At 38.5% G+C, this 18537-nt stretch overlaps 2 protein-coding genes across 11 annotated transcripts in view; both read left to right on the top strand.

Moving 5' to 3' along the window:
* The first annotated feature begins 2961 nt into the window (after positions 1–2961).
* LOC131432441 (multiple coagulation factor deficiency protein 2 homolog) lies at positions 2962–8905 on the top strand. 8 transcript variants are annotated; one of them, XM_058598716.1, is made up of 6 exons: positions 2962–3082; positions 3178–3374; positions 3471–3566; positions 3625–3782; positions 3885–4033; positions 8602–8905. In XM_058598716.1, exons 2-6 carry the CDS (start codon positions 3288–3290, stop codon positions 8793–8795), a joined length of 684 nt encoding a protein of 227 aa, XP_058454699.1. In that variant the 5' UTR covers positions 2962–3082; positions 3178–3287; the 3' UTR covers positions 8796–8905. The 8 variants fall into 8 exon arrangements, with proteins under 8 accessions (XP_058454699.1, XP_058454747.1, XP_058454725.1 ...); XM_058598764.1 differs by lacking the exon at positions 8602–8905 and adding an exon at positions 7922–8225 and having other exon boundaries at positions 2987–3374; XM_058598742.1 differs by having other exon boundaries at positions 2988–3374; positions 3628–3782.
* A 6443-nt stretch (positions 8906–15348) lies between these two features.
* Positions 15349–18537, top strand: part of LOC131432419 (uncharacterized) — a 49636-nt gene continuing 46447 nt past the window's right edge. For all 3 annotated transcript variants that reach the window (XM_058598671.1, XM_058598691.1, XM_058598680.1), the window contains exon 1: positions 15349–16216. The gene's annotated coding sequence lies outside the window, so the exon portion shown is untranslated. The remainder of the gene's footprint in view (positions 16217–18537) is intronic.

The raw sequence follows: 18537 nt of genomic DNA, 5'->3' as shown, positions 1-18537 counted from the left end.
GCGGCATTTTGTCGCTATCTTATCGCATCGCAATCTTTTCTAGCCGACAATGAAAATCACTATATCTATATAGTGATTTTCACTGTCGGCTAGAAAAGATTGCGATGCGATAAGATAGCGACAAAATGCCGCAAGATAGCGAAACTGTCATTTGCATCGATTCAACCCCTTCGAGACCACAAGCCAGAAATTTTTTTTTTTAAATTGACCGTTACAACAACTAATTTTTCATTTATTATTAAGAAAACTTCAGTCATAATTAATTCATATTGATAATGCGTATGTGGCAGATTACGGCTACAACTTGCACGGATTTTTTAAGCGTGTGCTATTTATTTGACATAATGTACGATTCTGACGATCCGCCTCCTTTCGTCACCGTCACCGGAACGACAGCTTCCGTCAAAATTAGTTTAATACTTTCTTTACCGGAACGTTCATACGTTCCGTCCATCAAGACGTTCCGTGACGGTGACGTTACGTGTGAATGGCTCCATAAGAATGCATGTAATTAATGTTGACGGTGCCGGTGACGGAGATTGACTGTGACAAAAGAAGACGGATCGTCTGAATCGTACATAATGATTATTTTGTGCTTAGTATGTTCCCTTTTAATTTATATTTTGTATTTATCGACGCCTTGGTTTTCAAAAGCTCATGCTTTAATCGATTGTGCTATTTGTCTACTCTAAAAAGGTGGTCGTCTTTGACAGATATACATTTGTTGATGCTTTCGATGAACAATGAAATAACAATTGTCGCTAAGGAATTTTACCAGTTGAAAATGCAATTGGCCTCAATGCAACAGCCGATTAATTTCTCTTTTGGCTCTAATTCTAGTTAATGTCAATACAACAGACAGCGAAGGGGTTAAAACAACTGTCCAATTTTCTGGCAGCGATGCCAGGTGAAAATTTAGGCGTCTGCGTATTAGAAATGGTCCTATGCGACCTCAATATTTAGAAGTATGACAAAAAAATCAAACGAAAACCCTACAGTAATAGCAAAAGTCATTAAAATGGACGATTGTTTATAAAAATTTCGAAAATCTGCAAAAAAGTCGACTTAATTACAAAGTCTGCTAACAAACGAAATTGCAAATTTACATACCAATCTGCAAACCTGGCATCAGTGGTTCTGACGCTCATTATTTCGCAATCCTGCGACGATTCCGTCGCATTCTATGTCCAGCTGAAAACCACTATACTCGAAAGAATGTCGAAGCTCACGTCCTCCTGTGATGACATAATTCAGATTTTACAGAATTCGTGTTTAGTTTAGTCATTAGTTGAATTTGCACAACGGAGTAAAGAAATTGAATTTCGGCAACTTGTTCAAAAGGCAGCTCTTAACTTTCGATTATTTTAATCATTTTATTGGCTTTTAGTATCGAAATTGTATGTTATTGAGTATTTTTTTCTACAAATATTTAAGATGCAAATTTGGATACAACTTAGTAGTTCACAACATAGCAAGTTAACAAAAACAGTAGATAATGTTAATAAAGACTCTACGGACTGTTGTCTACGACCTCTGCGACAGACTTATGAAGATTGTTCAATTGACGGCATCGTTCACTATCATAGTAAGATTGGTACGGAAAATCAACTCGCAATTATAGTTTTGGTTATGGTAACTTTACGTCAAGCCAACCGGATCCTCACGTCTTTTACCGAAAGAGAACAAATATAGCGGCAGGTTCTGGAATTTGATACTGATAATCATGATTATTATTATTTAAAAGGTATTTTTATTCAGGCCTATTTGCGTACAAGTTTTACGTGGCCAAATTAGCCGATTTTTTAAATAATGTGTTTTTTGAAATGGATCTCGTTGTCACTCTTTTTCTAGGAGGAGAGGAGCTTCCATTTCCCTCCTGCGAGGATTGAGGGGCACTTTGTTCGTGACTCGTCTTGTCATCCATTGCCGCATCGGTGGTTTTGTTGTTGATTTCCGTCTTCTTTTCGTTTTCCTTGATGTTCGCAGTCTTGAGCTCGTTGCTAGTTGCTGTAGATGCGCCTTGTTGTACATTGGTTGCAATTGGTGGTTGGTTTGATGGTGAAACAGGAGTGCTGCGCTCACTAGTTTCCATTGTTGAACGGTTCACCTTGTCTTTGGTTGAAGATGTCCTTTTCGCAGTTTCGGTGCAAGGTTTACCATAGTGTGCAGGTTGTTCACAAAACTGGCATGTAACCAGCTGATTTTCATAGGTAATCAGCGTTTTACACGGATGTGTCCCACCTTGACCACAAACGATGTAAGATGGAATTGCCTTACGTAGATGCATACGTACCACTCGCACGCCATTCCGGATACCGGGGAAAAAATTCCGCCATACTTCCCTTTCGATGAAAAGGATTTCACCGTACCGCGACATATTCTCCCGAACGTACTGATCGGTGACCGCCGGGGGGAGGTCATGCACGCGTACTTCTATGGCATTGTCCACCATGTGCACAGGGATTTTGTATTCAATGTTATCACACTCAACACTGTGCACCTCGTTGTTAACCGAAGCGAATGCAATTGCATCGCTTTCACGTTTAATCATAATGTACACACAGTTGGACGTCTTGTTGAATTGAATCTCAGTTACTTTATTAGCGACTAGATGCATTCGTTCTTTAAGTAAGATTTCAATTTCATTTGCTGCTGGTCTAACTTTGCAACGCTTGAAATCAGATAATCATGATCTCGTCGGTGAACAGGATTGTAGATTTTTTTGCTAAATTCTATTTTTTTTTTCATATCACTCGAGTCGTAGCTCCCGGATGCGATTGGTAATACGAGTCTAAAAATTTGGTTTCCGCAAGTTCGTTTGCTGAGAGAAAAACAGTAAATTGATGTCATTTTCTGATGCAGTGTAGCGCTTGTGAAAACGAATGAATTTACCATCCATTGAAGCACCCCTACGCTTGTACTAAAAACCAGTGTTACATTTCGGTCTCCCTTGCCATCACCTGTAAACATTCCCCGTTGTCAAATGCCAGAAGAAGGAACAACAGCAGCAGTAGCAGTGAAGTGGAAGAAACATACGTGGAATTTCGTTAAGCCTCTCTGTGTTACTGTATACGTTCCACAGGTAAGCGGTATGCTGCTCGTCTATCCTAGGCAAAGCTAGTGACAAGCTAGAGTCTAGTAACCAGTGACAACATTATTGTGCAACGTTTATTCCAGAAAGTCCAGTATTTGGACAGAGGGTACTATTTCTTCCCGAGTACGCGTGATTGTCTGTTTTTGAAAGTGAAAGTTTCTTTTATATAAGACAAACCAGTTTAACGGCAATTATGAAACAGCTTGCGCTAACCTTGGGACTGTTCGCAGTAGTGGCTTTCAGTCAGCGGGTCGTTCCAGGAGTGAATCCAAACCAGTATGTAAGTATGAAAATCTGCAATTATAGATCATCTCAATTGTTCGTTCGTCAATCGTTCAAAATCAACACTTTGCTTCATTGTCATTCTTCAAATCAACAGCAACAACAACAACAAGGACAATACCATCAACCTCCTCCGCCACAGTACAATAATCAGCAACCCCCACATCAGCAACAACAACAACAACACTATGTAAATAATTTCATTCGTGGAAATACTAAATCATAACATGTTATATTTCATATCTTAGCAGCAACAACCGCCTCAATACCAACAACAGCAACAGGTTCCAGTACAGCAACAGTACCAGCAACCACCCGCCCAACATCAACAACATCCCGGTCAGGCACCACATCAGGGTCAACCGCAGCAGGTGTTGCACACAAACAATCTACAGCATGAGAAGCAGTGAGTATCAATTGGTTGATAAGATAGAGATTGCTCAATATGTTTTCAATGTTTTTCAAAAAAAATCAGATAAGACCGATAACTCTACATCTTCTATTCTAGACACATCGCCGAGCATATGGATGTTCCAATCGATACCAGTAAAATGAGTGAACAGGAACTGCAGTTCCATTACTTCAAGATGCACGATTCGGACAATAACAATAAATTGGACGGTTGTGAGTTGATCAAATCGCTGATTCACTGGCACGGTGAGTACGCGTTCCTTTTTTTATTTATTTTCCTCATTCCGTTGGCTAAATGTGCTTGTCGGTTCAACTTATTGTAGTTGTCTGTTCAAAAAACCATTTGTTTTTTCACGTCATCATCTGCAGTTTGCCAAATTGTAGACCATTCATAAAGAAGATCACATTTGTTCTGATGTTGGTGTTTTGTACCTTCCCAAAATAACAACACTATTATTGTATTCGACTGGGAGTTCACTAGCATCTGGTGTAGCCGGTTCATGGACCACTAATCATTACTATCTGTTCCCATTCATCCGTAATGCCGCCGTGTGTCGAGCATCGTTCTCAGCACAATAGATTATTTTCGACACCACAACATTATGCACAGTTATTTATGTATTTTCTAATTGTATGCGTAAATGTGAACGAAATATGTTCGACTGCAGGCAGATAGCAAAAAAGAAGAATTGACAAAGTATTGAAGCATAAGTTGACGTCATTTCGTTTTCGGATTTTGCGACATGTGCATTGTTTATTGTCCTGGTTTAATCGAGACTAGTGTGAGCGTAGAGTTGTGTTTTGACTGATAGTCAGATGGTTTTTGTTTTGATGGTTTGCACGTGAAGCATTTTCGTTTCCCGAATTGCTATCGCCAAGGGCAAACACACGTATTCCCAATGCGAGAACAGTGAATGTCACGACAGTCTCACCTTACGTGTCTTTAGTGTCGTTCCGAAAGCGAAATTATCTTTTAAGCTAGTTTCACTTGTTTCATTATTTCTTTCCTCGAAAGGTGTAGGGTAATCAAATTTTGGCAATTGAATTGGTTTCGTGAAGCGAACAACCTGTTGAGTACTGTTTTTGCTAGCATACTCAGTAGGCATTTGTTTTTTTTAATTATGTCGTTTTCGCTCGATTCAAACCTAACCTAGTTCCCACCGTTTCCATCCTGCTGCTGTCAAACCGTTTGAAGCCAGATTCGAACTTATGTCGTTGTCGATTGATGCTGATCCTAACCCAGTTTCCACTCTAACTGCTGTCGAACCATTTGCTTGAAGCCAGCGTCAACGTAATTGCACTGATAATCGAATCAGTTTCGAACCTGCTTCTGAAATCGGGTTTGCTAAGTCAATTTTGTGAAAAGTGTTTTGGATTTTCGCAAAATAATTTTCTTTGATTCTTGAAAAACAAGATTTGTCCATAAACTAGTATAACCAACAAAGTTCTCAGATCGGTAAGACCATCTCAAAAAAAAAAAGAAATGAGTTCCACTATTGCAGGCACTTCCGAAACCAAAATCCGGGAACCGGTATAATCGAAGTCGGTTCGAGCAAAGTGACTGGGTTTTATTTTGAGTCTATAGTCACAATCTCCGGTCGTTAATTGAAAACCGGGAATCAGAAAAGCCGACTTTGATTTGTTTAGCCGTTTACTGACAATGACCATCGATTGGAACAGTTTTGAGATAAGCTTCGAAATTATTTTACAAGTTTTACCCGCCGATTTTTTAACACACTTCACCCTGTAATTCCGCTATCGGTTGTCGAATCCGGATGAAATTCAGGTATTCAATATGGTACCAGAAGACCTTTCATTTGAACCTAAGTTTGTAAAAACCGGTCAAGCCATCGCTGAGAAAAGTGAGTGAGATTCATTTTTAATATATAACAGTTATTTCCGGTACTTCCGGATTCGGGAACCGGGAATCGGGATAGCTGGAATCGGTTTGTTTCGCAACTTTACAATCAATTTGCTCATAAACGATGATTTTTAAGAGGTATAGGTTTTGATTTTCAAAAATAAATAAATTGAAAAAATTTATGAAATCTTTATTGGAATCGATAGAACGATCAATATTATTTAATGTTTGAAGATGACTTCATGCAAATATTGGCCACGATTCCGCTTTAGATGGTCCGTGCGCAAGGTCCAATTTTGGCACGCTTTCTCCAACATATCGGGCGGTATTTCATAAATAAATGCTTCAATATTGGTTTCCAGAGCGTCAATCGTTGCTGGTTTATCCTTGTAGACAGGAGCCTTAACATGGCCCCACAAGAAATAGTCCAAAGGCATTAAATCACACGATCTAAGCGACCAATTAACGGGCCCAAAACGCGAAACGAAGGCGGCTCTCAATTTGGTAATTGTTTAGCGTGCCGTGTGAGATTTTGCATCGTCTTCTTGAGAACCACATGTCAAGCATGTCCACGATAGCGCTCGTCATTCACAGTAACGTCCCGCCCATCGTTGCCTTTGAAAAGGTTCGGCTCGATGATTCCACCGGCCCATAATCCAACACCAAACAGTGACTTTTTTGGGATGCATTGGTAGGCCTTGCAATCCTTCTGGCTGGTCTTCACTCCAGATGAACACGTTTTATAATGACACAAGAAACGATTTATGCGTGATGTGTCAAAACAGTGTTGCCAAAATGATACTAAGCAAAAAATCACTCTTTAGTAACCTTTATCGAGATATTCAGACATGGAATCGCAAAAAAGCAAGTTTTCGTTGAATTGAACCGCTTTTTTCATTTAAATTGTTGTAACAAAGAACTGCGCTGAATTGGTGTAGTTTCAAGTTGGATGGACACTTCAAAATACACTGAGAAAAAAAAGTTGAATGTTTTTTCAAGAATCATCATGAAAACCAACATTTGACGCGTAAATTGGATAAGTGAGACAGATAACCAATTAAAAACAAACTTTTATTCAAACAGATGTGATTAACTGTAAATTACCGTAGTGTACGATTTTTCATGCCTTTGATTTGCATTTGTGTGCAACTTCGAATGGAAGTGCCATAGTTTAAAGTTTTCGTAGGATTTCCAGTATGATTTTGAAAAAAAGTACTGCTGCCCACATAAACTACCGTTGGACGTAGAAAAAAATAGTGACTAATCCTAAATAATCTCAACTGAACTTCAAGAACCCGAGCACATTAGTTCAAACGATTTGATTTTGAAAGTATAGATGATCAGATAGATATTGTTCGATTTTTTCTCTCTCTCTCGTATACAAACACGGTTTCCATTCGCCAAAAATAGAGGAAAGCAAAAACCAGGAACCGCACGGCCAAACTTCCCAGGACAAAATCTTCTCCAACGACGAACTGTCCGCTTTGATCGATCCGATCCTAAATTCGGACGATTACAACCGGGACGGCTTCATCGACTATCCGGAGTTTGTGCGGGCGCAGCACAAGGCGGCCACTCAGGATGGAAAACCGTCGCAGTGATCGCGGCAATCTCGAATTTGATTTTGTTTTCCAAACTTTGCGTTGCACAAACAACCGAAACCGAGCCATAAGTCATTACTGAACTGTCGTGATCGTGTTGTCCCCATGGTCCATGAACGAACATTCCGAGACTATGCTGAAGAATATTTTTAACTGCACAAAATGTATTACTCTCTCTCTCCGAGCGATTATGTGGCTATGTTGAAACGAAACAAAAAATCCTTATTGCTGACATTCTTACTCTTAAAATATCTCAGTTTTTGAATGAATCAAGTTACGAATGAGTGCGTATTTTTGTAATTGTAAAACAATAAGAATTTTGAGATGCACAGGATTGATTGAAAATACAAAAAATAACAATGAGGGATGTTGATGTACATATAGACCCTGTGGTGTTTTGTTTTATTACGACTGGTTTAACGATGACCGGCTCAATTTCCCCTTTTCATTAATATTGAACAATTGACAACATTATATTTCGATATTCTCAAAAACAGCTTTGGTGTCGGGTATCAAGCATCGCCAGTTACATGACACAAACGAACGTAGAATCGGTTTCGGACCAGTGGCAAGTGTCAAACCAAGTCAGTCCTCCATCATTGTTGCATCATCGTGTAGCACTGTAAGCTAATAGCATCCAATACTAACAGCACGATTCATACCAACTAACAGACCACAAATCGACAACGGAAAAAGAAACCGTCATTGTGTATGAAGACGACGATTTGAAAAGTATCGTCCAAATGACGCTGAACCAAATGGACGCTAACCAGGACGGCTACATCGACTATGCCGAATATCGAATGTCCGATGTTAGTGCCAACCGCAACGACGATTTTCCGCATGGACGACATTGAAAAAAAAAAGTCCTTTGTTATGTATCTGTAAATTTGTAATATTTAAACAATAAACAAAATGCTTTGCCGACAAGGGGTTACCGGATAAACGTTCAGGGTTTTGTAGTACATTTCCAAGAGTATTGCTAACACAACATCACTTTCCTTAACACCAGGAGACGAACCCAAGGGTTCAGACGAGAAGAGCGACAAACCGGTCCACCTGTATAGCGATGAGCAGCTGACAACCATCGTGAAGGCAGTTATGGGTAATATGGACAAAAACGATGACGGCTACATCGAATGGACCGAGTACGTCAAATCTTCGACGTAGTTGGCTATGCCTTTATGCATGACATTTCTCATACTAACCTTGGTTGAAGAAGACAATCGCAATAAGTTAATAAATATTTTCCTTCACAGTACCTAGTCAAAAAAAAAACGTCGGAAGTTGTTTTTCTAAAGACCTTGATTGATATTTCAAATCGAAAAATATGCGCAAATTGTTTTTTATAGACATCGCCGAAGAAGGTGAGAAAAAGCATGGAGAGGGTGAGCAACGGACGGAGGCACACCCACAGGATGACGAAACGCTGCAATCACTGATCGATCCTATCCTGGAGCTGATGGACAAGGACCACGACGGATACATTTCCTACATGGAGTATCGTACGGCGGAGGCGTCTCAGGCGGCGAAAGATGCCGTCTAGAACGCGGGTGATCCAGTTATGCTTTTCACGAGAGCAAGGCTGATTTTTGTCGAGTAACGTGTCCACTTAATGTTGTTAGTTGTTTTTTCGTAATACAGTTGTAGTGAGCATTTGGTCGTCAAATGGTGAGATAACTAAGTCCTCACAAGTCCCTATCTCATGCCTCCCCGAGCGTCTATGATGACATTTGGTCAATAGAACGGCGTCGACTGGGTGCTATCGCCTTCTGCGTTAGTAGCAGAATGAGAGGGTGCGAAATGGCTTGTAGGTTGAAGCCCATCCTAAAGTGCAGTGTTTATCATAGTATATTACAACATATAATTGTGTTGTTTATTACATCATGTATTATTATTTTTATTATTATTATTAATATTATTATTATTATTATTATTATTATTATTATTATTATTATTATGGAATTATTATTATGGAATCTTTTATTATTATTATTATTAGAAGAGCGTAACTTACACTGCGACATTACCTGTTATATTGTATCATAGCATATTATTTCATATATTATCGTCTTACACTATTTTATGTTATTAAATACTATGTTGTATGGTATTATACTGCATTGCATTATATCATATTATATTGTATTATATTATATTATATTTTATTATATTATGTTATATTATATTTCTATTATGTTATGTTATATTGTATCGCATTATGTTGTATTATATTATATTATATTGTAGGGTTTATTATGAGTAGTACTACGTACCTCTGCGCAAAATATAAATTTGTTTTCCTTATAAGTTATCATTTTTAAAGTAACTTTCAACTAAATATCAAGGTCGTCACAAGGTGAGCTTGGTCCTCACTGGTTCCTGTTTCATGCCTACCCGTGTATCTGTGGTGACAAAAGGTCGATGGAATGCGTTGATGGCAGAATGAGAGGATGAGAAATGACATATAAATTCAAGTAATATAATATCATAGCATATCGCAACATATCATTTTATTTATTCTATTATTTATTATATAATTCATTGTACTATATTATATTGTTTTTTGTTGTTATTTTCATTATTATATTGATTGTTATTATTATTAATTTGTTATCAATAATAATAACATATATTATTTTTATAGATGTGGATATTATTATTGTTATTAGAAGAGAAATATTCTACTTCCTGCAGTATTGCGAAGATAGAAGAGCATAACTGACTCTCTACATTGACTGTTATTTTATATCATGTTTTATAATATATTATATTATATTGTATGACATTGTATTATATTATTTTGTAATCTATTATATCATTTTATGTTATACTAATTTCATTACACTATGTTTCATTGTATTTATCAATATAAAACATTTTGCACGGGGGCGTAAAGGGGAGGGAGCATCAGGGCATCGGACGAATTGATGACTGGACGAGGGATTGTGGATAGCCAGCCCAAGTCACTTGAAGGAAACTTGTTTCCTTCTGAAGGTTTGAAATGAGTCTGACGCGCCCTTCTCAAACAAACCATCAGGCGGGTTCAAGCATGTATAGCGATATGCTTCATCCATGCACTGGATATTATGGTTGGAAGAGCATCTTTTATTCCCGCGGAATACGAGTAAGTGACTCTACTTACGTATCCGCCCAACCCTTTTTGTTCGCTTTTCGGTAACAGCTATAGTAAGAAGGTGAATGGATGAGTCATATCGGGGCTACTGTAAGTCTACCCGCATCCACTGGCAAGTCCTTGAACTGATGGTGGCTTCACTTCACATCACAATACAGTTGTAGTGAGCATTTAGTGATGATGTTATTTTGTTAACAATATCGGATAAAGTTTTAGAGAAAAATTCTTGATTTTGATGACGTGGTCGTTTGATCTAGAGAAAGAAATTTGAATCCCAACTGAAGTGTTATCACGGTTCTTTTTGCCTTGCGTTGCGTTGTGACGATGGTCTTGGCAGATTGAACGGCTGAAGAGGAAGATCGAGGGAAAAGTGGCTATATCGCTGCGTGCGCTTGGCCGGCCAAACGGTGAAAAAGTACCTGGCGAACAAAAAAATAAATGTCAGGAAATGAAAGTCGTGTCCACTAGTTCCGGAGCCGCAGGTAATGACGCAGCGCCGGCGGCTGAATAAGATGGTCAACTCAATTTTCCCGTCGCGACGTGGCGGTTGTGATGAACGACGAGACCTATCTCACCCTGGATGGCAACGACTTCGTATTTTACTTTTCCCACGAAGGAATTGAGCTCCGAGGTGAAGTTCATTTCACACACCAAGTTCCCCAAGAACGTAATGCCGTGACTGACAATCAGTGGCCTTGAACGAAAAAATTTATAGTACAAAATGCCTGCCGGAAGTTGCGTCGTTCATCAAGAAGTAACATAAGGGCAAAGACACGATGTTCTGGCCGGATCTGGCGTCAGCCCACTACTCGAGTCCAATCTCCATGCTCTCTAGTGCCATGAAATCATCAAACTAACAAACAGAAGATGGGTAATGATGAAAAGACTTCATGAGCCAGTCTGTATGAATACAACATAGGTTTCAAAATTTGAAACACGCGTCTCCACATGAAAAATAAACTATAATTCACTTCTACCTAGCATATAATCACAATCACAATGACTTTATTTATTACACTTTCTATAAAAATCGGCAGCATTTTTTTTTTGTCTTCCATATAAACTTATTTGTGTCTACGCGGAATATTTTTCCGAAAATAATTATTTAAGTATTTTGTATGGCCTGGAAAAGTGTCTTGTGCGAAGAGAACGGCGCATAAAATAAATCCGCAGAAGGTGCACATCCGCTGATGTGCACAGGAACCTATTCACTGGTATTAACAGTGCAAGTAGGCTCGATACTAAATCTTGTTTTGTGTTTTTTTCTTAAAAGCGTACACATACATTCAAGAGGGGAATTCCTATGAAAATCTATGAAACACTCAGATGAACAAGTTAAGTCTTCTGTCTTAATTTAAATGAAATATGTTTTAAATTTAGGAAATCTGTATGCACAGGTAAAAGAATTGTATAGATACCAGGTAGAGCGGTATGAAGTGAGCTTTAAGATACAAATGTGCCGATATGAACATTTGATGTAAACAAAACTTTTTTTTGTTTTGTTAGTATGACATCTGCCAAACATGCTTAATATAAGGGTTAAACCGGACAGCTTGAATATTTTCTAAATCATAAATTATTTCGATCCATGGATTGACTTAGTAAACGCATTTTCATGTGACAGACAGACGTCAGTTAGCTCGATGACGTTGAGTCAGTTCAGTATTGTGTCAACCGTGTTTCGTGTCAAAATGTGCATGTGTTTAACTGATTTATTTTTTAGTTTTTTTGGGTATATTTGATTTTTGTGAACTGTAATGACTGTATGGTTAGTGTTCTCAAATGTTCATTCCGTGCTGAATCCAGTAAGTGGGGTTAAACCGGCCACAATAATTTTCGACTTGAAATTCTTAACAGATTTTACCACTCATCGAAACTAAATTTACTATAAATTCAAGAAAAATGTTTATTATATGTAGCGAAACTACCAAATAGTCTTCAATAAAGACTCCAAAAGCACGTGGAATATAGTTGCCACATGAATTGAATGAAAGGCAGATGGAAAACCGAAAAACTGGCACTGTCAATGAAAATTGGATTTATTCTATAGAATCCCAACCTTAAAACTGTAGGTACATTGTCGTGAAACGAAATTACTTTGCCGTGTCTTCTGGCCATCCTGGTCTTTTTTCGATCAATTCATGGTTCGAATTGATAATTTGTTGTCTGTAGCGAATATTATCAACAGTTTTACCAGGTGTTAGGAGCCCATGATACACCACACCTTTCTGTTCCCACCAAACACAAAGCATTGTCTTCTTGCCGAATCGATTGCAGTCGATGATGACAGTTGTCCGGGTTGTCATTAGCAGCTAACAAAGCAAAACCGATTTAGGATACAATCGAAGCACTTAGTTGGGAGCTGCTACCCCAAGCGCCGTATTCACCAGGCTTGGATCCTTCCGACTACCATTTGTTTTCACCGATGATACACGCATTAGCTGAGCAGCTGATCGATTCCTGCGATGAAGTCGAAAATTGGATGTCTGATTTGTTTGCTTCAAAATATGAACATTTCTACCGGCGTAGTATCCAAAAACCATCGTTACCACCTGTTGAACGACCAAAATGGTTAAAGTCGGAGTAAAATAAATTATATATTTAAAAAAACCATCGTTACCAAGGAAGTTCTTTTTAATCAAAAATACCAAAGAAGTTGTTCTATGCTTGCACCAAGCTGGTGCAAAAATATCCACAGCAATAGTCATGGCTTGCTGTGTACCGAGATTTCAGAAGAAGTCTCTTTTGACGTGAATACGTCTTACTTTACGCCTTTTCAAAATTCTCCCAGTGGAAGAATGGGTAGAACTTAATTCTGAATATCTCGAGTTTAACTAAACGAACGAACATAATTCTTTCTCCGTGTAATCTGAAATATAACTAGCAATTTATGATTAATTTTTTAACAGTGTGAAGTACCTATAAATAACCCAAAAATCAAGTTTTCAAGTTTAAAACTATGGCTCAGGAACTGAAGCCTGATTCTCTAGTTCTGGTTTCTAGACTAGATTTTGGAACTTACTTTATATTCGGAATTTAAACCATAAAGTTTGATTTAGGATTTCAACTTTAGAAATCTGCGCAAACATTTAGGATATGAATTTTAGATATGAAATTTAGAACTAAATCTGAACTTCCGAGTTCAGTATCAGAAATCATTTTCTGGAACTAAATGCGGAACTTCAAGTTCAGAATCAAATTCGAAACCCGGATTCGGAAATTGATTTCAGTTTCATAACTAAATATAGAACTAAATTCATGAACTGAATTCTTGATCTGGATTCAGAACCTGAATTACGCAACTGAATTCAAAGCCTATTCCTTGATTTGAATTTTTTTCTTGGGTTCAGTTCCAGTTCCTGAATCTGGTCCCTAATTTCGGTTCTGGTACTGTACTGACAATATCTTTTTCTAAGATCTTTCTGCTATGCAAGTTTGGCAGTTAAAGTTGTCAGGAGAATATGAAAAAACTTAAAATATCATTAGTCAGCTTTTCGATGTAAGGTTTTGCTTCGACTAAACAAGTATTTTAACCGTGTGAAACGTCTAATGGTCGGTTGCTGTTTAGTTAATAACTTTTAGAAGTGCTAATGTCTCTATTTACAGTATAAAGATCTAGAGAAACAACGCCATTTCTTCGATATACGGATTTTCTCATAACAGTCACTCTACGTACATTATGTCCCACTTTCGTTTCAACAGTATGATTCGAGTTAAAATAATGTTTTGAAGATGTATAACGGTTAATTAAACACAAAGTTGCGTTGGGAGGATAAACAATGTTGGTTTCCAATTGTAATTAATTGATTATGCAATTGATTTCTGATGCAAAGAATATCTTCTTTATCTGCTTTTCTTCTATACCGACATTTTGCATCATTGTTGTGGGGCGTAATGTCTCTTGTTGTGGGGCATATTATACGGTTGCTGGGGCATTATGCCAACGGCAAGCGAAAAACCTGAGAATGTGGTCATTCTGGAAAATGTGTTTGTATCAATCAATTCTTATCACTTCTAACAAAATCATTGAAAACTATGTCCCTCAGACGTATTGCAAAGAAATGCAAGGGGGCATTTTAAAACACTTTACCCTATGCATTGTTTCGTTCCGCAAAATTCACACAATCAACTAATACGAACGATTATCAATATTCGAAAGTGTGAAAAAAAAAACATGTCAGTTTTATTCATATTCACGTCCTATAGTTAAGTCTATGACATTACCCACCCGCCTTTTTTTAAGAATGTGTACACAGTAGAATACAAGCAAAATGACAAAAAAATGAGACTGAGACTGAGGACAGAAATTGATCTTTTGACCATCCCAACGATCCTTCTCAACGAACTGCTTAGGCATGTCACATCCGAAGGCAGCAGACATTCTTACTAGAGATGGAGAGAGAAAAGCCGTTTCTCGGCGCAATGAAACATAAATTAATTATGCATACATTTATGCTTTCTGGTGTCGAAAAGATACAATCTCTATATTCTGCAGATATGTTTTCAGGTGCACGAAGTGTGCTCTCTTTCGGAAATGTTTGTAACCGGTGGGAGGCATGCGCATCGCACGCCACGTGCTCCCTAACCTGGCGAACCATCTAAGAATTCGTACAACTGATCCGTTCATAGACGTGCCAAAAAATGGGAGCCGAGGATTGTCACTTTTTTGTTCAAGTGATTTAGTAAAACGTTATCATTTTTGTTTTGTTTTTATCGTTTGAAAAAAAAAACATAGTTCTTGTACCTCCTACAAATCGGGAATAACTATAATGCACTCACACATGCAAACAAGCTATCATCGCTATCATCCTCCCGCAACAGCAGGTATGGACTCACGCAAACCAAAAAATCGTGGAGTATTTTTTTTTCCTCCATAAACACAGCATTTTCCGAGAGGACTACGGGGACGGATTGAGCGCGAGCATAAGGTTTTCCTGCCCACGCGGCCGGCCGAACAGAGTAGTCATCAGGAACTGATAGTGCAGTGTAGAGGCAAAACAACCTCCAGCGCCAGTCTCACGACTAGGTTCGCTCCGGTCGGTCGGTTCGGTTCTTGCTTCGGAATTTGCCCTGCGGCATATGCCTGTCTCGGTACAGTTCGGTGGCTCTCCCTCCCCCGCAAGCATTCTCAGAGCACATTCTGCAGTACGGTGCGTGGTCATATCCGCATCAATCGTTCCGCAAACGGATACGGCCAAGAATCTGTCGCATTCGGACGAGACGAGATTAGGTTTCTTCCTACCCTAGCTAGCTATAATCAGTTCTTGGCGGAAAAGTGTTTGTTTTGTTGGAATTGTTCAGTGAAAACTCATGCAACCATGTCTCTGATCCGGTAATTGGAGGACACGCTGGGAAGTCAGGGTGAAGGAGATAAAGAGCAAACCGAAGTGATATTTTTATATGCCACCAAATATTAATCGTTCAAGTGTCGGTCGGTCGGTCGGTCGCTTCTCTGGCTGACATTTCGGTATCGAAGTGAGACAGCCGTAAGCGGAGCTGTTCAGTTTCTCTCAATCAACTCATCGCTTGATAGACATTACTTGTAAACACACATCGTGCTCTAGGCTAGGTAGTGTTAGTGGTAAACAAAGGCTCCTTCTTTTTTTTTGCTGGGGCGACCGAAGGCCTTCATTTATAAATTGTGAGTTTGAATTTTGGATGAAGCTGTGTGAAAAGTGAAAGAAAAGTTGGTGTAATTTACGTAAGAGAGGGATAGGATTGAATCAGAATAATAACCGGTCAGTGTTCGACCGGCTTGCGGCAACAGAGAACTCTAACCGGTGGAGGTCAAAACGGCGTGGATCTCAGCACAACGGTACAAACAGCTGGCGGTAAGTAGATCGGGCGAAGTTATAAATAAATCGTACTTAGTGATTAGAAAAATTCACGGTTCCCGGTATGAGTCGGTAGAATTGTACGGGAACCTCCCGTGGCGTCGGGTTATCACGGCTTGTACACGGAATTAGAATTTTTTTACTCATTAGAAACATTCCGTACAGTTTTTTCTGTCTAAAACAAAACGATTTCAGTTAATTATAACTTTGTACGAAGTGTGAACTGTGACAAGAGCTGTGATTTCTAGTTATCAATCATAGCATGATTTTGATTCAATTAAACTTAATAATCGAAAAAGAACACTAAGCAGTTATAATTGCTTCATTGTTATAATAAGATTAGGGTTCTTTCACAAAATGTTCTATAATTTTTGCTTTTTTTGCTAGGGATTTGTGGGATAAAAACAAAAAGCCATAAGAACTTCCAATTTTGACAAATCTAATTTATTATTTTTGAATTTTTCGACCTCTGCACTAGAAACATCGTCTCCGAACTTAAAATCTGCAGCCATTGTGGTGAGCTGAACTGAGCGATGATTACCGTTTTCCCTGAATTTCTGGAATGGTCCATGGCTTATGCCAAGCCTATTATTTCCTTTTACAGCAGTGCTTCCCAAACTGATCCCTACAGCCCACTAGTGGGTATTAGCTCAATTTCAGTGGGTAGTAAACTCAATATTGTTAACAGGTGAGTAATGAGTCGCAAATAGTGGGCTTCGATACTTAAAAAATCTTTCTGAGAAAGGCCCACATAGACATGTGGGTAATCTATCATTGCAAAAAACAATTCCATTCCAATCTATCAGTTGCAAAAATCATGTGATTATTGCATCATTCAATTCTTGTGAGGTTTTTGAGAAAGAAAACGAAAGTCAAAAGATGAAAATTTAAGTGCTGTTACGACGAAGAGTTGGTCAAATAAGAATGAGTTTAAATAGTTTCAATGATTCATTAGAAATTCATATCATGTCTTTATTCCAAATTCAATTCATAGAAAAAACTGGAAAAAAATGTTATAAATTTAGACCCACAATCCTGCTTCCCGGTTCAGATGTAAAATTTCTGTCAGAAATCCTGACCCAGAATCTAGGCCTGAGATTAGAACTTATGCCCAAAACACACGAAAACCTATGTATTCCTGTCAGGATTTCAGGTCTATAACCCAGGTCCAAAATGCAGGCCTAAAATTCGGATCCCGATTTTCGCTCAAGACGGTCAAGACCTGGTTCTGAAACTAAGGAGTGTATCGAAAATAAGCTATTCACAAATTTTTCTTTCAAATTATGATAAAAAACGATATTTTATTCAAATTTAAAATTGATCCTTTATTGTACGAGGTTGAACTTGAGCATAATGAAAACCGGATGAAATTTAAGTTATTCCTTCACGAATTTTCGAACTTTTGATCGAACGCTCTTCATCAAGTTCCGGACAAGTGTTGCATCGCATTTTTTGTACGCTGGAGCCCAATTTTTTTAACTCCTGCATGTTCCCAACTGCCTTACCAGTCTTCTTGAACCTCTTCACGATTGCCCAGTAGCGTTCAATGTGTCGAAGCTGAGGGCAATTTGATGGATTGATATTTTTCTCAATGAAATTTATACCCTTTTCCGCAAGCCAATTGAGAGTGGTTTTGGCATAGTGACCCGACGCTAAATCCGGCCAAAACAGTGGAGATGTACTATGCTTCTTATATAAAGGCAGCAATCTCTTCTGGAGACACTCAGATCGATAGATTTCTGCATTTATAGTCCCGGTAGTGTAAAAAATGGTTGACTTCAAACCACAGGAACATATTGCTTGCCATACCAGTACCTTTCGACCGACCGAGATTTTCTGCTTCTTGTAGGTGTTCAGGTGATTTCGCCTTTTGATACGCTGGATCATTCCGACACTCGTTCCTGCGTTTTTGACCAAATCACGTATTGACATTGATTTGTTCTTCATGATTAGAGATACCACTTTCTGGTCCAGTTTCGGGTTGGAAGAGCCGGGTTTTCTGCCACTTCCTGGTAGCTCATTCAAAAAATAGTGTCCCCCAAACTTATCAATGATGGTGTTAACACTGGCACGATGAGTTCCAAACCGCTTCGCCAATTTTAGCATAGTAATACCCTTCTCATTTAGCCATGTGTCCAGAACCTTAATTTTCACTTCTTCAAGACGCGACATTTTGAAAACGCAGAATTTAAACCGCACAAACAAGTAAATAAACGAAAGCTGAAAGCCAAACGCTGTGATCTGAGCATAAATAACCATCACCAATACATGCTTACAACACAAATGTATGTGGATAGCTTATTTTCGATACACTCCTT

Source organism: Malaya genurostris, chromosome 1 (genome assembly GCF_030247185.1).
Source record: "Malaya genurostris strain Urasoe2022 chromosome 1, Malgen_1.1, whole genome shotgun sequence".
Lineage (NCBI taxonomy): Eukaryota > Metazoa > Arthropoda > Insecta > Diptera > Culicidae > Malaya > Malaya genurostris.
Note: the sequence above shows the minus strand (reverse complement) of the source record. Positions and strands in the feature narration are given on the sequence as shown.